The following is a 23,828-nucleotide window of genomic DNA, read 5'->3' as shown; positions in this document are numbered from 1 at the left end:
ATAGGCATTTAAGAGATGCATGTTCTCTTCCCCGCCCTCACAGTTCACAGAGCCTAAATTATCATTGCATGTTTTCTATACTTGGAATGGAATAAAAGTATCTGAATATCCTAGACGCTGGCAGATATGCAGTCAAACCACACTCCATTGAAGATGTGCTAAACAAGGTTTTTAAGAAAGTGACCACATGGGGGAATAAAAGAGACATTTATAATGGCAACCAACACAGAAAAAACCCACAAGGATACAATGAAAACTGAAACCACAATAATCTCTAAATAGAGAAGTAATAATTGTAGCCTATATTTAAGTGTACGGGAAGCAAGGGTTTGGGGAGGGGGTGTGCCTGCCATGGAAATCATGCTTATTATTTCTAAGTTTGTGGAGAGAACTAGAACTGATTTTTTTTCCAAGTCACAAAATGTTTCAAGTCTTTCTAGTCTTACCAAGAAAAGTATACGAATAAAAGAAGTAATAAAGAGTGATGCTGAGAGAAATGGGCCAGGGCAGGAGTATACAGGTAGAGTCAATGGGTATTGATAAAGTTCTCATTTTTAAGCTTGGGCTGGAATCGCAGTTGTTCAGTTTTACTACTATACTCACAGCTTACACTTTCATTACATATATTCTTCTGTATATAGCAAATATTATATAATAAAATTTTTTTAATGAATTGGAAATTTGGTGAGTTCCATAGCAATAAAAAAAGAGAATATTCAATATCTGTGAGGAGATTCTGTCCAAAATCAAAGATGGTATGTGTAATCCCACTTCCCAAATGCTGCCAGAGAATATATTTGCCTTTCTAATTCTAGAATCAGTAAGTTAGTGAAAAAAGAGAGTATAGCTTTCCCTCTGGACATCAGTAAATTTCTGGATCAGGTCTCTTATACAATTGTACTTATTCAAGGTCACAGAGAAGTCTGATCTCCATCAGGCAGGTGAAAACAACTTGGGTGATAGCGTCAAAGGACATCAGGCAATGGAACGGTTTCAGGCTTGAGAGAGTCGGTCTATAAATTGCAGCCCTCCACAATGAGTGGCTGATTTCTTAAATACCCTTGTGAATTGTTTGAAAGAAGAAATATACTTCTCTTAATTGAATGTATGTGATTTAATAATAAATTATTAGGGTTTCTAGAATAAAAACTTGTCATATTCGGGACTTCCCTGGTGGCCCTGTGGCTAAGACTCCATGCTCCCAATGCGGGGGGCTTGGGTTCGACCCCTAGTTGGGGAACTAGATCCCGCATGCATGCCACAGCTAAGTCCACATGCCACAACCAAGAAGCCTGCATGCTGCAGCAAAGATCCCGAGTGCCACAACTAAGACCCAGTGCAGCCAAATAAATAAAATTTAAAAAAAATTTTAAAAAATTTTAAAATGGGACTTCCCTGGTGGCCCAGTGGTTAAGAATCCATCTTGCAATGCAGGGCACGCTGGTTTGATCCCTGGTTGGGGAACTAGAATCTCACATGCCTCAGGGCAACTAAGCCCGCGCGCCACAACTAGAGAGCCTGCACGCCTCAGTGAAGAGACTGTGCATCGCAACAAAAGATCCCACATGCCGCAACTAAGACCTGATGCAACCAATAAATAAATAAATATTTTTTTAAAAAAAACTTGTCATGTTCTAATTGAGAAATAAACTCAGTGACATGACCTGTCCCCAAAGAAGGGTGCAAATAACCTGAGATCAGCCTTGAGAGCCAGACAGACTGCCTAGTTCTGTTTCTCTGGAGAGCCTTGACTAATAAAATATTTCATAGGAATATTGTTAGGATTAAATGAGAAAATGCATGCAGCACACTTAGCACAGTTCTTAGCACAGAATAAAGTCTTAATAAGTGGCAGTTACTACTATGAGAAGGTATCAATAATGATACAAATATTAACAACAGTAGGGCCATTTATTGAGTTCCTACTCCACACTAGACTCTTGACTTATATGATATGATATTTTTGCTCCTTTTGTTTGCAGACTCATCTTACAAATTGTGTTTAATTTGTAAGGTGGGGTGGTGAATAAAGAGACAATGATCACAGTGAAACTGAAAGCATAAGCTAAGGAGAGCTCAGTCACACCTTTTCTTCAGGGACAAGAAGAGCTGCAGGACAACTAGATTTTATTTGATACACAAATAAGAAGTAGAGCTAATTTCTATACTTCATGCGACTAAAAAGAGACAGCTACGCTCTCTAGGTTAGAAATGCATGCTCATACTCTGAAACTGACCATTGTCCAAAGTAAGGACAATTTGGCACATAGTCTTCTTTGTGGAGAAAGTGCAGCTCAACTGAATGCTGACAGCATATGCTTCCTGGCCTGGAGAAACAGCACTTACACCCTGTTTTAACGTTTCTGAACCCCCAAGTTTAGGTTAAACCATGAGGGATAGTCTGTTATTGGTCTCTTGCTCACTATTCTAAAATTACTAGTGTTAACAGTAAACTTAGGTAAGATTAAAACATTACTAAGTAGGCAAATATATGGATGTATTACTAACATAATTTCCCCAAGAAATCCTATTGCGCCGAATTTAGACTAAATTAAAAAATTTTCAGTAATATTTATTCATTCAAAAATGTTTAATTTATGCCAGGCACCATTATAGGCCCTGGAGATGCAGTAGTAAATAAAGTAGACAGGATCTCAGACTTTGTGGAGTTTAAAATCCAATGGGGAGTCAGATAATAAGCAAATAAATTAAAAATCATCAGAAAGTGCAGGAAAAAAAAAAAACTTGTGAACACAATCATTCTGACACAGCCCAGTCTTTTGGTGAAACCCTCTTTTAGGCTATCTGGGGCTGAGGTGTACATAGCCTTCGCCCCTCTCTGTTGGTACTCTAGAATCTTAGGGAAGGAGCCCAAGTGGTCATCACTTTTCACAGCATGAGAATTGTAAGAGGCGATAAGGAGGAAGTTTCATGGTCACATTAGTATTTGCACAAATACTGGGTAAGAGGGGGCTGGCACCATGACCTAGGGTAAGGCTATACCCTGAGAGAGGGGGTTATCTTGAATCTCGGGAACTTTAGGAAGTGAATAAACTTCCCAGAGGCTGCAGGTATAGACCAGAAAATCCTTGGGGGCACACTGAGCACTGTTCTTCCCTCTTGGACTGGGAGAGACCATCTCCAAGCTGAGTGTTTACAGGGCCCAGCCAGGGTTTTGATAGAATTATAGAACTTAGATGGTCAGAGCTGGAAAGTCCCTTAGAGAACGTTTAGTCCATCCTCCTCACTTTACAAGGAAAGAAATAGGCTCAGAGAGGGGATAAGCTCAAGTTTAAAAGCTGGTTAGGGCTCTGGCTAAGACTGGCTAGATAGATAGAAAGAGCTGAGATCTCTCAATCACCTGTGAAGGCAGCAACCCGAACACACCCAAACCAAATGTGACGTGTGTAAGAAATAAGCTTTATTGTATAAGCCACTGAGATTTTGGATTTGTTACACAACTAGTGCTCTTTACTATGACAAATACACTGACAGTTTGGAGACTGTGATGGTTAATTTTAAGTGTCAACTTAACTGGGCCATGGGGCACCCAGACATTTGATCAAACATTACTCTGGGTTGTCCGTGAGGGTGTTTTTGGATGAGATTAACATTTGAATTGGTAGACTGAGTATAGCAGATTTTCCTTCCTACTGTACGTAGGTCTTACCCAATCAATTGAAGACCAAACCAACTGAATTGAGCCAAAAGGCTCAGAGGGAACTTTGCCAGCATGACGGCATGTGCTAGGACACTGGCCTTCTCCTGCTCTTGGACTGGAACTTATACCATCAACTCTCCTGGTTCTCAGGCTTTTGTAATCAGACTGGGAACTACACCACAGGTTTTCCTGGATCTCCAGCTTGCTGACTGCTGATCTTAGGACTTTTCAGCCTCCCTAATCATGTAAGTCAATTCTGTGTGTGTATATATATATATATATATATATATATATATATATATATATATAGGTTCTGTTTCTCTGGAGAACCCTGACTGATACAGAGACTATACGTCTGACCTTCTGACTCCCAATTCAATGCTGTTTTTCACTAAACTATTATATCTCTCCAAGCAAATACAGAGAAGATTCCCTAGGAAACTTCATACCCACTTGCCATACCTAGAACCTCCCAGTCTTGGTCCAAGAGTGAAAGTGAAAAATAAATCTCCATGAAGACACAAGGGGATCCTTAGCAATGCACAAAGTATAAGTTTGTGAGTGCCCTGGGATCAGCTAACACTCTGGCACTAGTGCTTGGACTACAATGTGTCTCCTAATCTACTGTCCACTATTTCAAGTGCCTAATAAGAGCACATGTGCCCAGCAGTCTGTCAGCCAGAGAACTCTACCTTGATCAGTACTGCTACACACCTAATAATCACCTGAAGCTTGAACTGTGAATCATCAAATAAAATTAAGTAAAGGTTTAATATTGTATGACTTTGCTATAATCTGATTTTTTTTTTTGCGATACGCGGGCCTCTCACTGTTGTGGCCTCTCCCGTTGCAGAGCACAGGCTCCGGACGCACAGGCTCAGCGGCCATGGCTCACGGGCCTAGCCACTCCGCGGCATGTGGGATCTTCTCAGACCGGGGCATGAACCCATGTCCCCTGCATTGGCAGGCGGACTCTCAACCACTGCGCCACCAGGGAAGCCCTAATCTGATTTTTAATGTAATAATCTATACATGGTACAAACACAGAACCACAGTCCATTGACACAAACTTATAACCATCTACTGACTAGAATTGTCTATTCCTGTCTTCTCTGAACTACAGATGGAGAGACAGATTACCAGATGGAGAGAGATTATCAGATGAAATAGCTAGTCACAAAGCTTCCATCCCCGGGCAACTGGTGAAATGGAGTGATCTGGATCTCTTTTCCATAGCTTCATGATATTAACTCTCTTCTGAGTGAAAGGACTTAGTTGGACATACCTGAAACATGTCTCTATAGTTGTTATTTTAGATAAACTCTTAGAAAAAAAAAACTTAAAATCAGAGAACCTTTGGATTGAAAAAGTTTTGGAGTTCATCTGATTCTACATTTACATTTTTTAATTTTATATGTTCTTTAGTGCCTAAACATGTGATATAACCAGTGACCACACAAAGATAAATCAGAAAGATGGCGTGCAAAAATATGATACTGTGGTAGGACTCCCTCAGCTGGGTTAAGAACTTGTCACCCTTGTTTATTAGAGTCCTGTGAATGGTAGTTTCGGTACAAGGAAAGAGGAAGTCAAGTTTGTGTGAAATCTCTGGGAAGGTATGTCCAAGAGATAAGATATAGACAAGTCTACCGAAAGGTAATGAAAGGGTGGTTCCTGACTCTTCCAAAAGTCAGCAGATAGGAGATATGCAGTCAGCCTTTCTTACCCTAAGAACAACTGAGGAATTGCCATTGCAGCAAAATCTTACAGAGGCACGTCAATCAGTTCTACTTCTCAGAAAGGGCAACCTAGGAAATTGTCTAATTTATGCTAAAAGACAGAATTGAAACTATGCTTCCTAATTTACCAAAAATAAAAAAATTCTCAATGAAGTTTGTAGAACTAACATCAAGAAGCAAGTCTAACTTCCTGCTGTTTCTCCTCTACAGTTACAAAAAATTGAGGCTTTAAAAACCTTGCAAATTAGGATCCTTCCTCAAATACCAGAAAATGAACTGGCAGAGTAAAGCAATATATAGTCTTTTGGACAGAGTAATTGAGTACTTTTTTCTCTCAAGTGTGTGTGTGTGATCAAAATATCAGATGCTTTAATACACACACACACACACACACACACACAAACAGTATCAGAAATTAAGACTTCGATTGGAAATTATATTTTACTCATGTCTGAAAGACTTTTAAAAGGTAAATCATATAAACATAAAGACCAACAAAAGGAAAGTTGGCATAACTACACCGTCATCAGCAATCATACATTCTTTTCAAGCATACATTATCTATAAAAATTGACCATGGATAAGGCTACAAAATAAATCTCAACAAATAATATCAAGAGAATTAATATCATGCAGGTCATGTTCTCTGATCAAAATGTAATTAAATTATAATTCATAAAAAATTACTGAAAAAGCATGATTAGAAATTTTAAATGCACTTCTAAATAATACATCTGTCAAGTAAGAAATCTTTTTAGCTAAGATGTAGAAATAAATGAAAACATGCTGCAAAAACTAATAAAATAGAGACCTTTGGCAAAATTGATCAAGAAAAAAATAAAGGCACAAGTAACAATATTACAATGAAATACTGAATGTAATTATGGGTACAGTAGGGATTTTTTTTTAAATCAGAGAATACTATGATTTTTCATAGTATTTCATAATGATTTTTAAATACTGTGACAATTAATTTGAAAACTTAGAAGAAACAAAACACCTCCTGAAATATATAATCTATTACAGCCGATTTAGGAAGAAAGTGAAAAACTAAATAGACTTATAGTCACTAAAGCTTAAAGTATACCCTCCCCTTCCCTTTCCAAAAAAAAAAAGGCCCAGACGAGTTCTATCAAATACTCAAAGAACACCTAATCTCAATCTTTCACAAATTGTTCCAGAAAACAGAAAAAGAGGAAATGCTACCCTATTCATTCTGAGTGAAGTTAACCCTTGATATCAAAACTACATATGGACAGTATAAAAAAGAAAGATTATAAGCCAATTTCACTAATAAGCATAAACGCAAAAATCCCCCGTAAAGTTCAGCAAACCAAATCAGCAATGTAGTTTTTCAAAATGACCAAGTTGGGGTTTGTTCCCCCCAGCAATGCAAGGATAATTTACCATTAGAAAACCCAGAAAGTCATTTGCCACATTGACAAGTTAAAGAACAAGAGCCATAAGATTTAGAAAGTAAATAACACACATTTCTCAACAGATGTCTAAAAATCATACAATAAAATTAAATACTCATGAACACAAACAGAAATTCTTATCAAATAGTAATAGAAATTCTTAACCTGATATTTCAAGTTATCTACCAAAACCTACCCCTCAAATCATACTAAAATGTGAAAAATTAAAAGCATTTCCCAGGAAATTAGGAATAAGACAAGGATGCCTACTATTATGCCCCTATTTAATACAGTGTTAGCTACCGCAGTAAGAAGAGTACATTAGAAAGACCACTGTTCATTTGCATATTTTATGATTACCTTACACTGAAAATCTAAAATAATCTGCAACAAACTGAAGTTTCAGCAAAGTTGCAAAATACAAGATCAACATACAAAAATAATAATTTTGCTCCCATACACCAGCAGCAGGCAGTTAGAAAATGCAATTTTTTTTTTTTTTTTTTTTGCGGTACTTGGGCCTCTCACTGTTGTGGCCTCTCCACAGGAGCACAGGCTCCGGACGCGCAGGCTCAGCGGCCATGGCTCACAGGCCTAGCCACTCCGCGGCATGTGGGATCTTCCCGGATTGGGGCACGAACCCGTGTCCCCTGCATCGGCAGGCACTTGCGCCACCAGGGAAGCCCAGAGAATGCAATTTTAAAAAAAGAACTATGAGAGCAGTGAACAAAAAAAAAGACAGAAAATTATGCCCCAAATTATAAAGTGTTATTGAAAGACATAACAGAAGACCTTAATAAATGAGCAATATACCATATTGATGGATGGGAAGAATCAATATCAAAATGATTTCAGTTCATCCCAATTAAATAATAAGTGCAGTACAAATAAAAATTCCAACAGAGTTTTTCACAAGCAAGAGCAAAGGACCAAGGGTAGCCAAGATATTCCTGAAGAGGACGAAATAGGTCAAAGGAAAGCCTTCCCTACCAGCTACTAAGAGTTTATTACAAGTTTAATTGAGACACTACAGCTTTGGCTTAGAGATCGACAAAATGACCAATGGAACAGATCAGGAAGCCCAGAAGCAGAACTATACAGAAATAGAAACTTGACATATGATGGCAAAATGGCATTAAAATCAGAGGGAGGGGCTTCCCTGGTGGCGCAGTGGTTGAGAGTCCGCCTGCTGATGCAGGGGACACGGGTTCTTCCCCTGGTCCAGGAGGATCCCACATGCCGCGGAGCGGCTGGGCCCGTGAGCCATGGCCGCTGAGCCTGTGCGTCCGGAGCCTGTGCTCTGCAACGCGAGAGGCCACAACAGTGAGAGGCCCTCGTACAGAAAAAAAAAAAAAAAAATCAGAGGGAAAAGGATGTAATTTGCTATAAATAATGTTGGAGTAATTGGTTATCCATGTAGGAAAAAAATGTTTAATCAGATCCTATTTCATATCATACACATATAAGTGGATTAAAAAGCTAATGTTGGGCTTCCCACCACAAACAGTAACCCCCACTCACCGCAACCAGAGAAAATCCTGTACAGAGCAAGGGAGACACAATGCAGCCAAAAATAAAATAAATAAAATAAAATAAATAAATTTAAAAAAAAAAAAGCCGGGGTAGCAGTTAAGAATCCGCCTGCCAATGCAGGGGACACGGCTTCGAGCCCTGGTCCAGGAAGATCCCACATATCGCGGAGCAACTAAGCCCATGTACCACAACTACTGAGCCTGCACTCTACAGCCCGCGAGCCACAGCTGCTGAAGCCCGCACGCCTAGAGCCCGTGCTCCGCAACAAGAGAAGCCACCGCACTGAGAAGCCTGCGCACTCAAAGAAGAGTAGCCCCCGCTCGCGGCAACTAGCGAAAGCCCGCGCGCAGCAACAAAGACCCAACTCAGCCAACTAAAAAAAAAAAAAAAAAAGCTAATGTTATAAGTAAGCATTTTAATGCTTTTAGAAGAAAGTATAGGGGATAAGCTTATGATCACCAATTAGGGAAGGGTTTCTTAATTCAGACATAAAAAGCATAAACCATTAGGGAAAAGACAAATATATTTTAATACATTAACACAAAAACAAAAACAAACAAATCCTCTTCAACCAAAATGAAAAGGCAAGCTACAGACTGGGAGATGTGTGCAACATATTTAACTAACAAAACAGTGAGTAGTGAGAACACAGAAAAATTCATTGATAAAAAGCAAGCAACCCAATAGAAAAATTCATTGATAAAAAGCAAGAAACCCAATCAAAAAAATGGGCCAAGTACATGAATAGGCATTTCACAGAAAAGGAAACCTGTCAGGCCAATAAACTTATGAAAAGATTCTTAACCTCACTAGGAATCAGGAAATGCAAATTACATTAACATTTTACATCCACCTGATTGGCAAACATTTTTAAAGTCTGACAATACCAAGTGTTGGTAAGATGTGGAGCAACAGGAATTCTCTCATACTCTTGATGGGAATGTAAATTGGTACAACTTTGGAGAGCAATTTGGTAATATCCAGCATTCCCATTCCCAAGAACATACCCTGAAGAATCTCTTTCACAAAGTTATGTAAAAGGTTGCTTGCATCAGAATTGTTTGTGACGACAAAAACTGGAAATATCCAAAACTCTCCCAACAGGAGAATACATAATTAGTCACCAAGTATTCATACAATGAATTCTATATGCAGCAGTTAAAATAACTGAACAAAAATGCATGTACCAACGTGGATAAATCTCAAAAAACAAAGTATTGAGGGAAAAAAAGCAAGGTGCAGAAGGATATATACACTATGACACCATTTATATTAAGTTAAAATATGCTAAACAGTATTACATGTTGTTTATGAGAATATGTATAAGGAAAGGTATAAAAATATTCACGGTGATGATAGTGTGCCAGTTTTGGTATAGTGGATGCCTCTGATGAGACAGGAAAGGGATAAACATATTCCAGAAGTTAGTCAACCATGTCTGTAATATTTTATTTTAAAAATAAAGTCTGAAGTAAATATGGCAGAGCAATGGGTAAACTGACGTTTATTGTATTAGTCTTTTTAATTTCCCATATGCTTGATATGTTTCAGTTAAAAAGTGAATAACTTTAAAATAAAACTTCAGAATAGACTTCATCTTAATGGATGATAAAATCCCTAATAACTACTAAGATTTCAATAAAATTTAACCATAAAATGGTCAAAATTCTCATTGTGAAACATAAATATTTCCATTTTAAGCAAACATGTGTCCACACTATCAATCAATAAATAAGAGCTATCTAGACATAAATTGATAGCAGGGTAAAAAATACATAAACATACACACACGTGGGTAGACTGGAAATGAGCACTAAAAAGTTAACATAAGCTTGGAAGCTAGAAGGGTTTGGGATGAAATTCCTTTTTTTAAAAAAAAAAAATTGACTCAATGAATGAAATGTTGAATAAACGTTAAGGAACAAGTGTATTATGTACTTCCTGAAAAGTTGTTACTTTAGAAATCATATAGCAGCAGAGATTTAAATAGTGCTCTAGAAATGCACAGTAAAAAGTAGTCAAGTCCTTTTCGGCCTTCCTCTCAATTCATTTCTTTCTGTTAAATGATCAGGTTAAACAAGCAGGCACACAACAAAATGACACAGGTCAAATCACTATCGACACTTCAATAGAAAAAAAAAAAATCACTATCGACACCAAATTTTCAAGGGCAATGGCACTCAAGAACTCACCCAGTGATACTTTGCTATGCCTTTAATTAAGGCGGGGCTTTTAAAGCTCAATTGTTCCATTCGTGTCTCAAATCAATCAGATGAATTTCACCTTTTACGTGGCCTGAATCCTGATAGCTCGGCACACTTGATAGGTAATTTAATCATCTGTGGTGTAGATGAACGCAAACTCAAATTAGCTACTGAAAGAGTTGGTCTTCTCTGAGATAGCTGTGCTTTTCCACTTTTATGCAAGAGCTGAGCTTCACCAACTGGCTAGCTGGAGGTGTTATTAAAAATTTAGTGAAAGAAACAAAGGTGTGCTCTGGTGTCTCTTGTTACCCTTTCTACTGTTACTCCAGTGGACAAAAGGCATAGGGCCTGCCTCATGAATAATGTGACATGGAATATTCACATGTATTTTTAATGGAGTCAAGTAATAACATTAAGAGAGATATTTGCAATCTTCAAATTTCACACGGTAACAGGCGCAGTAATTTGTTTTGATTCTGAACTGAGGATATCAGGATATTTTTTTTTCCAAAAAAAAGCACACTATTAACATCAAAATTAAAATTCCACATTTATAGCATAAATAGGAATTATGAAAATGGACCAAAGTTCTAAAAGTCACAAGGGTAGAGCAGGACAGGGCAGCCAGCTAGATTTCAATCAGTTCTACTTACCCCCCAATGTAACTTCTTTACTTTTCAAACCAAGTTGGAAATAATCAACCAATGTGCACAGTGAATCCTGTGAGAAGGTCGTTTTGTGATCTTTATTCACTGGGAACTTTGTTTCCCAGGACACTAGAAAGAGCTTCCTGGATGCTGCAACTGTTCACCCAACAGTTCTGGAAAATTATCTTAAACTGCCTTATAGAGTGAACAAATTTCAATTTTGAATGAGAGTAAACTGACATGTAAAGACATGGTGTTGAAAACCAAGTGAGGATAGCCAAACACCGAGATTTGGAGAGACCGGAGAAAAGCATGCTCAAAGCCAGGGAGAGTCCTATGTGTTCTATTTGCTTCCTTGGCCCTCAAGCAATTTCTCTTCCCTCTGTGCTGGAGAGAGCAGAGCCAGCCAGGATGAAGCAGGAGTTTATTTTCTCTGCTTATTCACTTACCACCTCAGCAAATATTTATTGATCTCCTACTGTGTGCCAGGCGTTGTTCTGGGAGCTGAAGATTCAGCAGTGACCAAATATATAAAGCTCCACAGGACACTGTGTTCACTGCTGTATCCCTAGCACCTAGAACAGTGCCAGGCACAGACTCGGCGCTAAGTCAATATGGGTGAAATTGATTTGAACAGAAATGGACAAGCTCCTGATGGTCACCATGGGCTGTGCAATACCTTGGCTGGGTATTAGAAAGAGTACAGGTAGTTGGGATTTAGGCCAGGACCTTATTCTGGTTTCATTCTTTTAAAGGACTGATTTATTCCCAAAGGTGGGATAGAGCCAGAAATAACCCAGATGCCAATTTTACTGCCCCTCATCAGTCTTCAGATTTATAACTTGCCTTAGGTGAGGCAGCTAATCAGTCTCAGATATTTTCTTTCCCCTCTGTCTCCAGAGAATCAAAGTAGTCAGGTTTGGATTGTGATGATAGAACCATATCTTCATTTTATGGTAAAGGAAACCAGTATCAGGAAGGTCAAAGGATTTGCCCAAGTCACATGGTATGTTGGTGACAGAGTCGTGACTAAGACTCAGTCTCTAGACCTAAGGCTCGTAACGCCTTTATTCATCTGGGAGCCTTCTGGCCTGTTTAAAAACAAAAACAAAAAACCTGAACCTCTCAGAATAAAAAGCCCATATACATGTAGGACATCAGAGACTTGGCAAGGTAGGAACTTACTTTTGTATCCCTAGTTCTTCTGCTAAGAAAGAAGGCGCTCAGGCACAGAAGAAAAGAAAAAAGCTCATGAAAACCAGAGCAATTGGATTTTACTCTCTTCTGGATGTTGGCTTGTCTGCTTTACTTTTATACTCTGCTCCAGTTTCCTTCAGTGCCAACTGCCCCTAGAGGCCAAAACAAAGTTCTTTCCCAAATTCCCTGCCTAAATGAAAAGCAATATGTAAGAGTCTTAATACTTTATTAACTTAAAACACCTCTCTAATAAATATGTATTAACAAACATAATGCACTCCAGATCTAAAAACATTTACAAACTTCATCATAGTAAAAACACCACTTTTTTTTTCCTCTGTGGTACGCATGGAGGGTTCAAAGAGTTGAAGACAGAGCCTTCACGTGCCTGCTAGCTTAGACATCTTAAAAATATCAGCTTAACAATAAAAAAACTGAATATACACAAAAATCTTTGAAGTATCTCTTCAGCTATTTTTCATTTACGTTTGATAAAATCCAAACAGTCAGAAGGGAAGTTTCAAGATTCTGTTTTACCTTCTCAGAATTCCTTTGTGTGGGGAGGGAGAATAGACCCAGCTACTTGGAGTTGCGGGGCAGAGGCAGACAGAGACTTTACTCCCTGGCTCCCCAGTACCTAGCATAGGGCCTGAAACCATGGTAACTGGTGGTCTATAGACATTTGCTGAATGAATGGATGACAATCTTGTCCAAAGGCATTGCTCTGTGCTTCCACCTCTTCTGAAGAAGCCTTCACAGGCCTCCTGGAGGGAGGACATCTAATCTCTTCTCACCAAGCCGACTTTTCTTCTGCTCCTTCTTGGGGCAGGAGCCACAGTGTATCTTGTAATTTCAAAAGTATGAAATTCCTTTCCCAAATCAGTTTCTGAACCAGTCTCCAAGTGGAAGAAACAATTCCTCCAACCTTTATAGGCAGCACCCAACAAAAAAGGGGTCAAAAAACTCCCCAGAAGGAAAACAATAAAATAACACTCATTCTTCATTCCAGATAAAAACATTGATATGTTTACCTTGTAAATGATGATTCCTCCTATTCCACACAAGTATCTGGGGTAGGTCAAGAGGAGGAGGGAAGAAACCTGAAGGACCTTCCTATCTGTGGAACAGGGCTGGGAATAGGAAGGACTGTGAGGCCCGGTATTTTATCTGATTGCCTCTCCACTTGGAGTCCTCAGATGTAGAGGAGCCTATTGGGTGAGTCCCATACCCAGGCAGTCATTTGGTTCCCACTCCAGGCTGAAATTTCAAAAGGTAACTTATCCCCTCTGGTGGCTCCAGGGAGAAAAGGGAAGGGGGATCACCCTGGTGGGATCTGCGGAAGTGGCTGGTGGCAAGTGGGAAGGCTGCCCTCCGTAGTGTTGCCTGCGTAACTGCGCCTGCAGCCAGCCAAGGCGCTCACTTGAGCCCATGCTGCGTCTCCCGGTGCCGCCTGAGGTCCACCTTCCTCTGGAAGCCCTTTCCACACAGGTCGCAGCCGAAGGGCTTGAAGCCTGTGTGCTTGCGGCTGTGGGTGATGAGGTTGGAGCTCTGGCTGAATGCCTTGCCACACACCTGGCACTTGTGGGGCTTCTCACCTACAGAGATGGAAGGGGGAGGGGAGGAAGCATGAGTCTATGATAGAGCTAGAGGGGACTCACTGTGACCCGCAAGCTCTTGGCAGCGGCTGGCTGCACCACAGTCTAGGGCCTCTGAGCAGCTTGGAGGGTGCCGTGTGTGGCAGTGCAAGTCCCGGGAAGCCAGGGGTGCACCAGGTGAAAGGGAGACTCTCCGGGTGGGGGTTCCCAGCCAGAGGCCCCAAACCGTTTCCTGCTAAACGGAAACAACAAAGGCCACGTGCCCTCCCCAGACACACAGCTGAATCCGCCCTGGGAGGACTCCCTTGGCTTTAGAAGTAGAGAGCTCCCACAGCAGATGTTCAGCGCAAGGGGCCGGGGTGCTGTCTTTCAAACCACGTGACTCTGCTCTAATTGAGAGGAAGTTTTCAAATCTGAGTTTCCAAGTGGGTGTTGGTTTGTATGGACCAGTGAGCCTGTCTTCTTTCTTGCTCTTGGAGGACAACAGGATGTATTTGAAAGCATGGGCATTTCTAGAAGTCTTATTTTAAAAAAAATCCACATCTGGGTCACAAAGTATTTCTTAAGGCAGCTGATCCTTTTCTATCTTGATTTTACTCTCTTTTTTACGAGGTTAATCACAGGATTCTTTATATACCAGCAACTCTTCACCATATATTAATAAATAGCAGATAGGCTTCCCTGGTGGCGCAGTGGTTAAGAATCCACCTGCTAATGCAGGGGACACGGGTTCAAGTCCTGGTGCGGGAAGATCCCACATGCCGCGGAGCAACTAAGCCCGTGCGCCACAACTACTGAGCCTGCGCTCCAGAGCCCGAGAGCCACAACTCCTGAAGCCCGGGTGCCTAGAGCCCGTGCTCTGCAACAAGAGAAGCCACCGCAATGAGAAGCCCACACACCGCTACAAAGAGCAGCCTCCGCTCGCTGCAACTAGAGAAAGCCCATCCACAGCAACGAAGACCCAACGCAGCCAAAATTAAATAAATAAAATAAAGTACCTTTAAATAAGTTACAGAAAAGGGTTTGTTTTCCCCCCAATTCATATGCTGTTTAACATTTGGGAAAGTAGCATGATTTTCCAAATAGCCTCAGCATGGCATTATAGTCAGGGTTTGGCCTTGGAAAAAATGCAAAATAGATTAAGTCTGTTTTTGAGGAACCCTCTGTTCCTCTTGCTGTACCCCTTTCTATCTTTGTGCTTCAGGTTTCCTTGATAAGGAACCAATCATCAAAACTTATCCTATCCCTTAGGGTCAAATAAATCTGAGAAACGAATTCTAGCTATAATGTAAATGTTTGATAAGGGCTTAATGTTTCATTCAGTCAAGATCCTAGTTGCATTTTGGTGAGCGTCTTGAATACCTTTACTCAAAAGGAGCGAGTTGCATGGAAATTTCAGGCAAGAGAGCATGATTAAAGTAGGATATTTTTCTAGGTTTTCTGATGGGGGCATCTACACTGCCCAAGCATATTTGTAAACATCAACGGTGATTGTTTGGAACACAGTGCAATTTGTTTTAAGTCAGTATTCATCTTCTAAAATAAAATAAAATTCTGGATCTTGTGTAAATGTCTTGTTGACTATTAAAGAGAGTGCTCCTGGCATTAAACCTGCCACCTACACACAATCAAAACATTAGAGAAAGAGTTCAGGATTGGAAGCCAGAGCATTCCACAGCCCTATGATTTACTCTCAGTCTGACCTTTGGTAAATCATTCCATCTCTCTGAGTTTCAGGATGGTAAGAGCAGCTCCTTCTACTATATGGGACGGCAGTAAGAATCAAATGAAGAGATAGATTTGAAAGCACTTTGTACATTATAAAGCATCATAATGGGTAAAGGCTTATCATTGTTATGACAAACTGGCTGATATTTTGAAAAGGGCAATAAGTGAATAGAAGCTTTCTGTATCCACCAATCCCCTTGGCTTTGAAAATAGAATATAATAAACACTGGTCAACAGGATAGACATTTGAGAGCAGACAGACCTGAATTCAAGTCCTGGCTTTGCCACTTGCTAGCAATATGACCCTGGGTGGGTGCCTCACTTTCCTCATCTCTAAAATGGGGATAAGGAGTAGTCTCTACCTCCCTGAGTTGTTGTGAGCATAAAATGAGATAATGCATTTTAAAAGTGCTTAGCAGAAAAAGCCTAGTAATAGTTACCATTTTTTCCCTTGCTCTGTCAGAATAAGCTGTCAGACTCCTAAAAATGTAGCCAAGAGGTCACACATAAGACCCTCCCCCAAAAGGCTGGGTGGTAGCCCTAGAGAAAGTCTCAATCTCTAGATAAACATTTAGAGCAACACTCTGAGAGGACCCTGGAGCTTCATATTTCACCTAGAGCAGGCAGCAGTTGGAGCAGCTGCTAAACTAGAGGAAAATATTCTTTGCAAGGATAGAAAACTTGCAGCTGACCTGCTGAGTGGTTCTTCAGATATAACCCCCAATCAAAGCCTCTCTGGGGAGAACCACGTATGTAAATGAACCTAAGAGAATCTGTGCCTCTTGTTTTGTTTTTTTTTAACACACATGCAGTGATTAACTCCATCTGGAAGGCCATTTCCACCACTCATTCTGGGGCAAGAATATCATAAAGAAGGTGAATTATGTTGGCCTCAGGGAGAAAAACAATGACCTCCAGCCCCCCTTTCCACCCCTCAACAGGTGTTTCCCACAAGCCAAGGGCCTTCAGCTCACCAGTGTGGATGAAGGTGTGTTTCTTCATGTCTGATTTCTGGTGGAACCTCTTGCCACAGTACTGACAGGGGTAGGGCCGGGTGTCTGAGTGGATGAGCAGGTGTGTGGACAGTGTAGATGACCTCTTGAAGCTCTTGCCACAGATCTTACAGTCAAAGCTCCGTTCCTGCAGAGAGAAAGAGGTGATTACTATTGCAATGGTCTAGGCTGCCATTCTCCTCACCACCAACCTGACACCAAAATCCCCAAAGCTAGGGCTCTCCCTTCCTTCAGACTCCCCTTCCCCATAGCCTGCCCCATTATCCTCTCTCCTCCCATTTATTTCCAACCTCCACCCTTCCCACCCATATCTTCTACCCCTTTAACACTTTTTCAACCCAAACACTTTTCAGCCACAAACTTCCACATCCCTTGGCCAAAACGTATCCCCACCCTGCTTTTTTGACACCAATTTACAAACACTTCTCCACCCTCCTCAACAGAAGGCTTAGACCTCAGTCACTTGAGAGGCTCCTCCCCCCTCCCCCCAGCCAGTGTGGATGTTGAGACGGGAGAATACTCTTTTTAGTAAATAGGTCTCTGTAAGTAAGCATTCTTCTGTCATAGTTACTTGTGAACTTATTTGCTTATCTACGTAGCCTCTGTCTCTCAGCTAAACTGTAATCTCTGTGAGGGTATCCTGTCAGGGACCTGGTGTGTTACTGGATTCTCATGTACCTAGCACCTGGAAGTTGAGCAACAAATATTTATAAGTGAATAACTGAAAGAACAGAGGGACAAATACTGGATGCTCTAAATGAGCTGAGATTCCTCTTCTTCAGTCAGGAGGGGTCAATGCAGATTAAGTGACGGCCATTTGGTGAAAAGAAAGAGGCCAAGAAACAGCGCTAATAAACCTGACATATCCGCTGCAAGAGTGCATACAAGCCCTTCTCAAACCCAAAGTAATGATGGGGATCACATTCTGGAGTCTCACAATGATGTGATACCAAACTCCAGGGCTGCCTCGAGTCCTGAGCCGGCAACCACGCACCTTTCCCTGCACGCCTACGTCTGAGCAAGGGGACGTGGCAGAGGAGACTGGGGGCAGTCGGGGCAAGTCCAAGGAGAAAGGTGCCAGGCGGAGAGCGGTCGGTGCTGCACAAATAAGCAGAAGATGCCGGAACGCGAAAACCTGAGCAGGGCGGCGCGCGGCCGTGCGTCCCGCGCTTACCTGCGAGTGCACGGCTTTGTGCTGCTCCAGGCTCACCGCGTGCCCGAAGGTCTTGCCGCATATCTCGCACGCAAAGGGTCTCGTGCCGCTGTGGGACCTGCGCACGTGCACCTCGAGCCCGTGCGGTGTGGAGAACACCTGAGGCGGGTGGGGCCGGGGAGAGGGCCGCTGAGAGGGGCCGAGGGGCGCGGACGCTGGCTGGGCGCGGGCCGGGGGCGGGGGCGCGGGACCGCTAAAGCCAGGCGCGAGGGAGCCTCACCTTGCTGCACTTGATGCACTTGTAGGCGCCGCCGCCCATTAGAAGGCGGGTGCACAGCAGCTCCGACTCCACCTTGACGCCGGTGCCCTTGTCGCCGTGCAGCCCGTGGCCGCTCTCCGGGTACAGTCCGCCGGTCGCCGGCCTCTCATACAGTCCTGCCGCCGCGGGCCCAAAGTCGCGGTAGAGCCCCAGGCCCGCGCCGCCGGCAGCTCCGCCTCCTGCGCTGCCTCCCCCGGGTGCCCCGGCCCCCGCGCCGCCAGCAGCCCGGTCCCGGCCGTACAGCGCCGCGGGGTGGCCTGGCTCCGGGGCGCGCTCGCAGAAGAGGCCCAGGCCGGCGCCGCGCTCCAGGGCCGCGCACGGCCTGTAGCTCTGCACCAGGTGCCGCAGGTCGGAACCCGCCAGACCGCTCCACGAGTACGGCTTGAAGGGCAGGGGGAAGGGCTGAACTTCGTCCAGCGAGGGGCACACCGACTTCTCCGAGGCTGTGGAGGAACAAGAGGGCGTCCGGTTAGGTCAGGCCTGAGACCCGGCGGTGTCGGCCAGTCGGTGTGTCTGCGAAGTGCCAGGCACCCAGCCCTTGTGCAGCACTCGGTGCGCCAGGCCTCTCGCTGCGTGCCAGGGAAGCCCCCAGGTTCAAACGCCGGCCGGGTCCCTGGGGCCTCGAGGACACTGGAGGCGACAAGGCAGCACACAGAAACTTTTCTGGCTGGACCAGCACATCTGGCGGCCCCATAGAGAAAGACGCGCCACTCTTCAAAAATGCTCCGAGCAGAGCGGAGCTGCGCGGGAGGAGAAAGCGGCGGCCGTTCCGGCCCTGGACGGAGCCTGTGGGCAGAGGGCCCAGCTCCGGCGCTCTCCCGGCCCCTACGTGTTCCTACTCCGTCCTTTTTCTTTCCCGGAGTCGGGAGGGAGGGAGGCAGTGAGGACCAATAAAATGCGGCCCGGCCTATCCGAGACATATCTGTCTGGGAAAAAACAAAAATCAAAAAACGGGAAGGCGTTAACATTTCTCAAAGTTATTAAATACCCAATGCAGGGCCAGTGGGAAGGGGGCTCGGGCTTGCTAAATACTCCCTATTCCCAGTCCTGTCATAATTTGACAGAGGGAAAAAAAAATTCCCACGAATTTCTTAGAGGAATGATTTACAATGTAAGGTTTAGTCACCACCTGCCAAACAGCTTTCCGAATTCGCGGCCTTCTGCACCCCGACCCATGCGAATTTTGCTAAAACCAAATACCAATATATACTTTTCCCTAAATGCATACGGATTTACAAATCTGTTCACACACACCGCAGACTCCAGTCCAGGCTAGCCGCTTCAATGAGAAGCTGCATTTCGAGTTTCCGTCGGAGATTCCGGCGGTGCCCAGTCCTTGCGCGGCGGTGTCCTGCACAGCCAAGAAGAACCCTCGGGTCGCCGGCTCCCAGACGCACTCTCTTTAGCCAAGTCGACGCACTGAGTTTGGGACGGGGTTGGGGGTATCTTTTAAAACTAGTAAGCTAAATCTGGAAATAACCGGCCCTTGGCAGAATCCCGCTGTTCTGCGCTCTCCATTCCCCAACGCCGGAACCCGAGACTCGCTCCCACCCAACGTGTAGTCGGTTTGCGCGAAGCTCGATTGCTGGCTGGAAATGAAACCAACGGGCTGGTCCCCAAAGCCAGGCCAACCTGGTAGAACGAAAAATGAAATAGGCCCCCAATCCGAGCCTGCGAAGACCTAGCGGGTGGCCGAGATTTTCGTCCCGGACCGGTCCCTCCCGCTTGGCGCCCAGCTCTGCCAGGCCCAACGCCGCGGCAGCGAGCTTAATTTTTAAAGGCAACGACACTTTTCTCTCAGACTGCCCAGGTCTCCGTTTGAGACTCGGGGGTCTGGATTCTGGGATCCCAGCACTGCCTGGGATCCAAGCAGCCGACCCCGCGAGCAGGCTGTCCCTGTCCCAGAAAAGCCGATGCCTCCCCGCGGGGCCCAAGAACAAGCTCCCTCCTCTCGGAAAGACTCTCCGCCATCCATTTGGCATTTCTGTGCCCAAAGCCGCTCCGGTTCATTCCTCACCGCTGGGTCTCTGCCGCCCGGGCCCCAGAGCTCCCAACGGGTCCCTACCTGGAGACACAGAAGGCGACGGAGGCCTCCAGAAGTCCTCAAACTCCGAGCTCCGATCGCAGACGCTGCCTTCACAGCTGCCGGGGGACGTGGAGGCTCTGTCGGGGGCTTCGGTCAGCTGAGACTCGGGGGACAAACGGCCCCGGGGCTCCGCCTTCGCCCCTCCTGTGCTCGAGGTGCTGTCTGCGGAGAGGAGGCAGGATAGGGGCTCAGGTTGGGTTTGGATGGGCCCGATGGTTCTGAAGCGGTGCCCCCCAGACCGTGGCACCTGGGCTCCCTCAGCTCTCCCCAGACCCGGCCGGAACCCTCCCGGATCCAAGGGCGGGAGCAGAGAGGCCTTGGCACCTAGGCGACAAGCCCGGAAGGAACCTGAAATGTAGGTAACAAAAAAGGCAGCAAAGGGGCTTCGGGACCGCCCTTCCCGGTTCCTGGGGGATGGTGTGGCGGACACAGAGTCTATGGCCCCGGGAGCGGCCCCGCCCGGCCCGCGCACGCCCCGCACCTGCTCCGCCTGGCGCCAGTACATTCTCCAGGCGGAGGGAATAGTCGGGTCCCGGGGAGCGCGGCTGGTGGTAACTGTGAGCCTTTTTGCTCTTAACCAGGAACGAACGCGGCATGGTGGTCGGGCGCGATCCCCACTCTGCTCCAAGGGTCCCTGGAGCCTCCGTCAGCCCACCGTAAGCCCCAGACAGGCGGAGACCTGCGATAGGAGAACAGGGTGGAAACGCGGGTCAGCACGCTTCGAGACCCGGGACTGGGCAGCGGAGTAGACAGAGTTCGGGCCAGGGAGGAGGGAGGAAGGCCCGCGGGAGGAGGGGCTTGGCCCCGCTGCGCCGCGCTCACCAGGTGGCACTCGGACAGGTGGCGCAAGCCAGCCGCCGCCGCTCAGCGGTAAAACCCGTCCCCGGGCTCAGACTCAGGCCTCTTCCTTCTGCCCTGCCCACGCCCCTCGGCCCCTCCCCTTCCCTAGCAAAACTCGTTTTGGTAATCAAACTCTCCTAGAGCCCGTCCCCAACGGGCCAGTTACCCCAACTCGACCACACACTGCCTGTCTGGATCCGCTCTTGGGCTGGGGAGAAAGGCGTAGACGCGCGGACCAATTTAGGGCGGGGGAGAGCGGAATGTGTCGACGGTCGCGGACCGGGTTGAGGCAAAGAACCAAGCCCTCCAAGAGCCGGCTACAGACTGTAGTGAAAGGGGGTCAGGGGAGAGATGCCTCCGGCTGATTGAGGGGCGGGATCGGGGGAACTGCATCAGAAGGACTGGGGGAAGCAAAGGCCGGAGAAACAAAGCAGGAAGGTAGGGAAGCAGGTGGCAGAGGACCAATCAAGGCCCCGGGAAGAACTCGCTTCCCGGTGATCTTGATCGCCCCTCACTTGTACCCCACGCGGGGAATAAATTGGCCCGGAGACGCGGGTGCGGAGGGAACAGGCAGGGGTCGGCGCAAAACACACCAGACCATGGAGACCTAACCTCGGAAACAAAGTCCCGGGAAAAAGCACTTTCCGTTCTGCTCACCAAAAGCCTTGCCCTGGGGAAGTCGAGCCGGGTTCGCGCGCTACGGCTGTGAAACGCGCGGTGTGCTGGAGTCCGCAGAGAACCAACCGTTTAGAAGACGCGGGAGAGCGCAAGCTGCTCTGGCAGCAGCTAGAGAGTCGGGATCGGGGCGCGGGTCTGGGAGGGAGCTAGCTGCCCGCTACGCCGCTCTCATTAACCCCCCAATCAGTTCACCTAATCCCGGGGTCGAAACCTGAGCCCGGCGGGGAGGCGGGGCAGCGCCTACGGCCTTTCCTGGGGCTCGCTCCGGGGGCGGGACCTGGCGGGCTACGAGGTTTGGGGAAAACGAATCTGCCTTTCTCTCAGGGTGAAGGCGATGGGGGACGGGTTCAAGTGCGAGCTGCAGGCTCTTCGTGCACCGCAGCTCTCGGTTGTCTTGGTTATTTCAGAAACAAGGGCCCTGGGGATCCCGGGTCCGGGAAGGACCCCTCATCTTTGAGCTTCGCGCGACTTATTCTGCCAGGTACCGTGCGGCTCCCAGAGCAAGATGCAGGACAGAGTCTAAGTCTGCCGGTTGGCGCTCCGGAATCAACACGAGTTCTCGCTCCACGTCCCACTGTGTCCCCTTCCCCGGAGGAGGAATGGACAGGCTTGAGAGAAAAGACAGCTGGGACATATAGCTGAGTCTCAAGTGACGTTTCCCGTGTCCTAAACGCCAGAAGGCCCCTAGGATTGAGGGTGTTGCCCGCCCGTACCCGGGCCGGCCCCTAAGGGTCGGGGCTTCAGGAGGCCTCGAGGCGCTCGGCTGCCGTAGGGCGAAGCACTGCCGATTCAGTTTTCCCTGCGCCCCGGCGTGAGCTGCTCCGTCGGCTGTATACTTAGACACCACAAATCCAAAACCAATTTCTTAAACAACCATGAAAACTCGGAGGAAAAGGAAAATGGGGCGAAAATGTCCCGAGGGCCCTGCTGCGGTTTGGGTCTGCGTTGGCGCGGAGCGGGACAGGGGCGGGAATGCAGGGGGTGGTGAGCTGTCCCCGCCACCGCTGAGTCTGGACTGACTGGCACGGAAGCGACCTCCCGACTCAGGCCACAGCCCTGCGCCTCCTTTTCATCCTGGCTGGCTCTGTCCGTTCCTGGGAGGGTGGAATGGGTAGAGGGGTGGTAGGACCAAGGGCTGATCGCGTGGGAAGGCGACCTCTCGCAGCAGCTGGCGCCCGGGGGCGGGGCGGCCTCCTCGGCGCACGCGGGCCAGCCGGGCCTCTCTTCACGGTCAGGGCCTGGGAAGGCGGGAGCTGGAGGCGCAGACCGGGCAGCCTCCTGAGCCCAAATGCCGCCGCCTCCCCACCAGATGTTACCTTCCCGGTGGATCCCGCTCCTCTGCAGAACCACCAAACCGCCTGGCGTACGCCCCCTGAGCCAGATCCCCAGCCCCTCCGTGCGGGTCGCGCGGGGACCGAGAGGATAGAGCTCTTTTGGTTCCCGAACTGCGGCCGGCAGCGGGTGGGAACCGGCAGCGCCCTCTGGTCGCCCCCGCAGTGCCGGTGTCCCGCCAGTTCCTGCGTCCGCCCCCGCTAGGGAGGGAGGCGCAGCGGACCTACCTGCGGGGTCAGGGCGCGGGTATCGCGCTCCGAGAGTTTTCAAACTGAGTTGCTTTCGGGAGAGACCGCGCTGTCTCGCTGTCTCTCTCTCTCTCTCTCCTTTTTTAATCTTCCGAGCTCAGCCCCCAAAACCACAAGCTTCACTTCCTGAGCGTTAAAGAGTAGCTCGCTTAGCCCTGTCAGACCTGCCCCCCAAGCCCCAGTCGGGCGGCGGGCGCGCTCCCCCTTTGCGCAAGGGTATAGGAGGCGTACGGGGGCCTGGCTTTTCTAGCCGCCCTCCCCTGCGGCCCTCCCCGTTTTTTCTCTGCGGGACGGCGGGAGATGGGGAGACCCGGAGGGCCCAAACACCCAGGCACTAGAAATGACTCGAAAGAAAAAACTATTCTTGGCTCCTGGGAGACTTCCGCAGCGAGAAGAAGTCACAGATTCAGGACACAGATTGACTGGAGCGCAGGGGG

The 23,828-nt window shown here is 46.5% G+C and overlaps 1 protein-coding gene across 2 annotated transcripts; it reads right to left on the bottom strand.

Moving 5' to 3' along the window:
• Positions 1-12,489: 12,489 nt before the first annotated feature.
• Positions 12,490-23,424, bottom strand: GFI1 (growth factor independent 1 transcriptional repressor). Of its 2 annotated transcripts, none has more exons than XM_029227139.1 (7): positions 23,371-23,424; positions 20,775-20,972; positions 20,273-20,455; positions 18,169-18,650; positions 17,910-18,047; positions 16,697-16,862; positions 12,490-13,994 (listed from the first exon to the last, which is right to left on the bottom strand). In XM_029227139.1, the coding sequence occupies exons 2-7, from the start codon at positions 20,887-20,889 to the stop codon at positions 13,816-13,818; spliced, it is 1,263 nt and encodes a 420-aa protein (XP_029082972.1). In that variant the 5' UTR covers positions 20,890-20,972; positions 23,371-23,424; the 3' UTR covers positions 12,490-13,815. The 2 variants fall into 2 exon arrangements, with proteins under 2 accessions (XP_029082972.1, XP_029082971.1); XM_029227138.1 differs by lacking the exon at positions 23,371-23,424 and adding an exon at positions 21,116-21,152.
• Positions 23,425-23,828: the final 404 nt, after the last annotated feature.

This window comes from Monodon monoceros, unplaced genomic scaffold (genome assembly GCF_005190385.1).
Source record: "Monodon monoceros isolate NGI ecotype Baffin Bay Population unplaced genomic scaffold, NGI_Narwhal_1 Super_Scaffold_18, whole genome shotgun sequence".
Classification (NCBI taxonomy): Eukaryota; Metazoa; Chordata; class Mammalia; order Artiodactyla; family Monodontidae; genus Monodon; species Monodon monoceros.
Note: the sequence above shows the minus strand (reverse complement) of the source record. Positions and strands in the feature narration are given on the sequence as shown.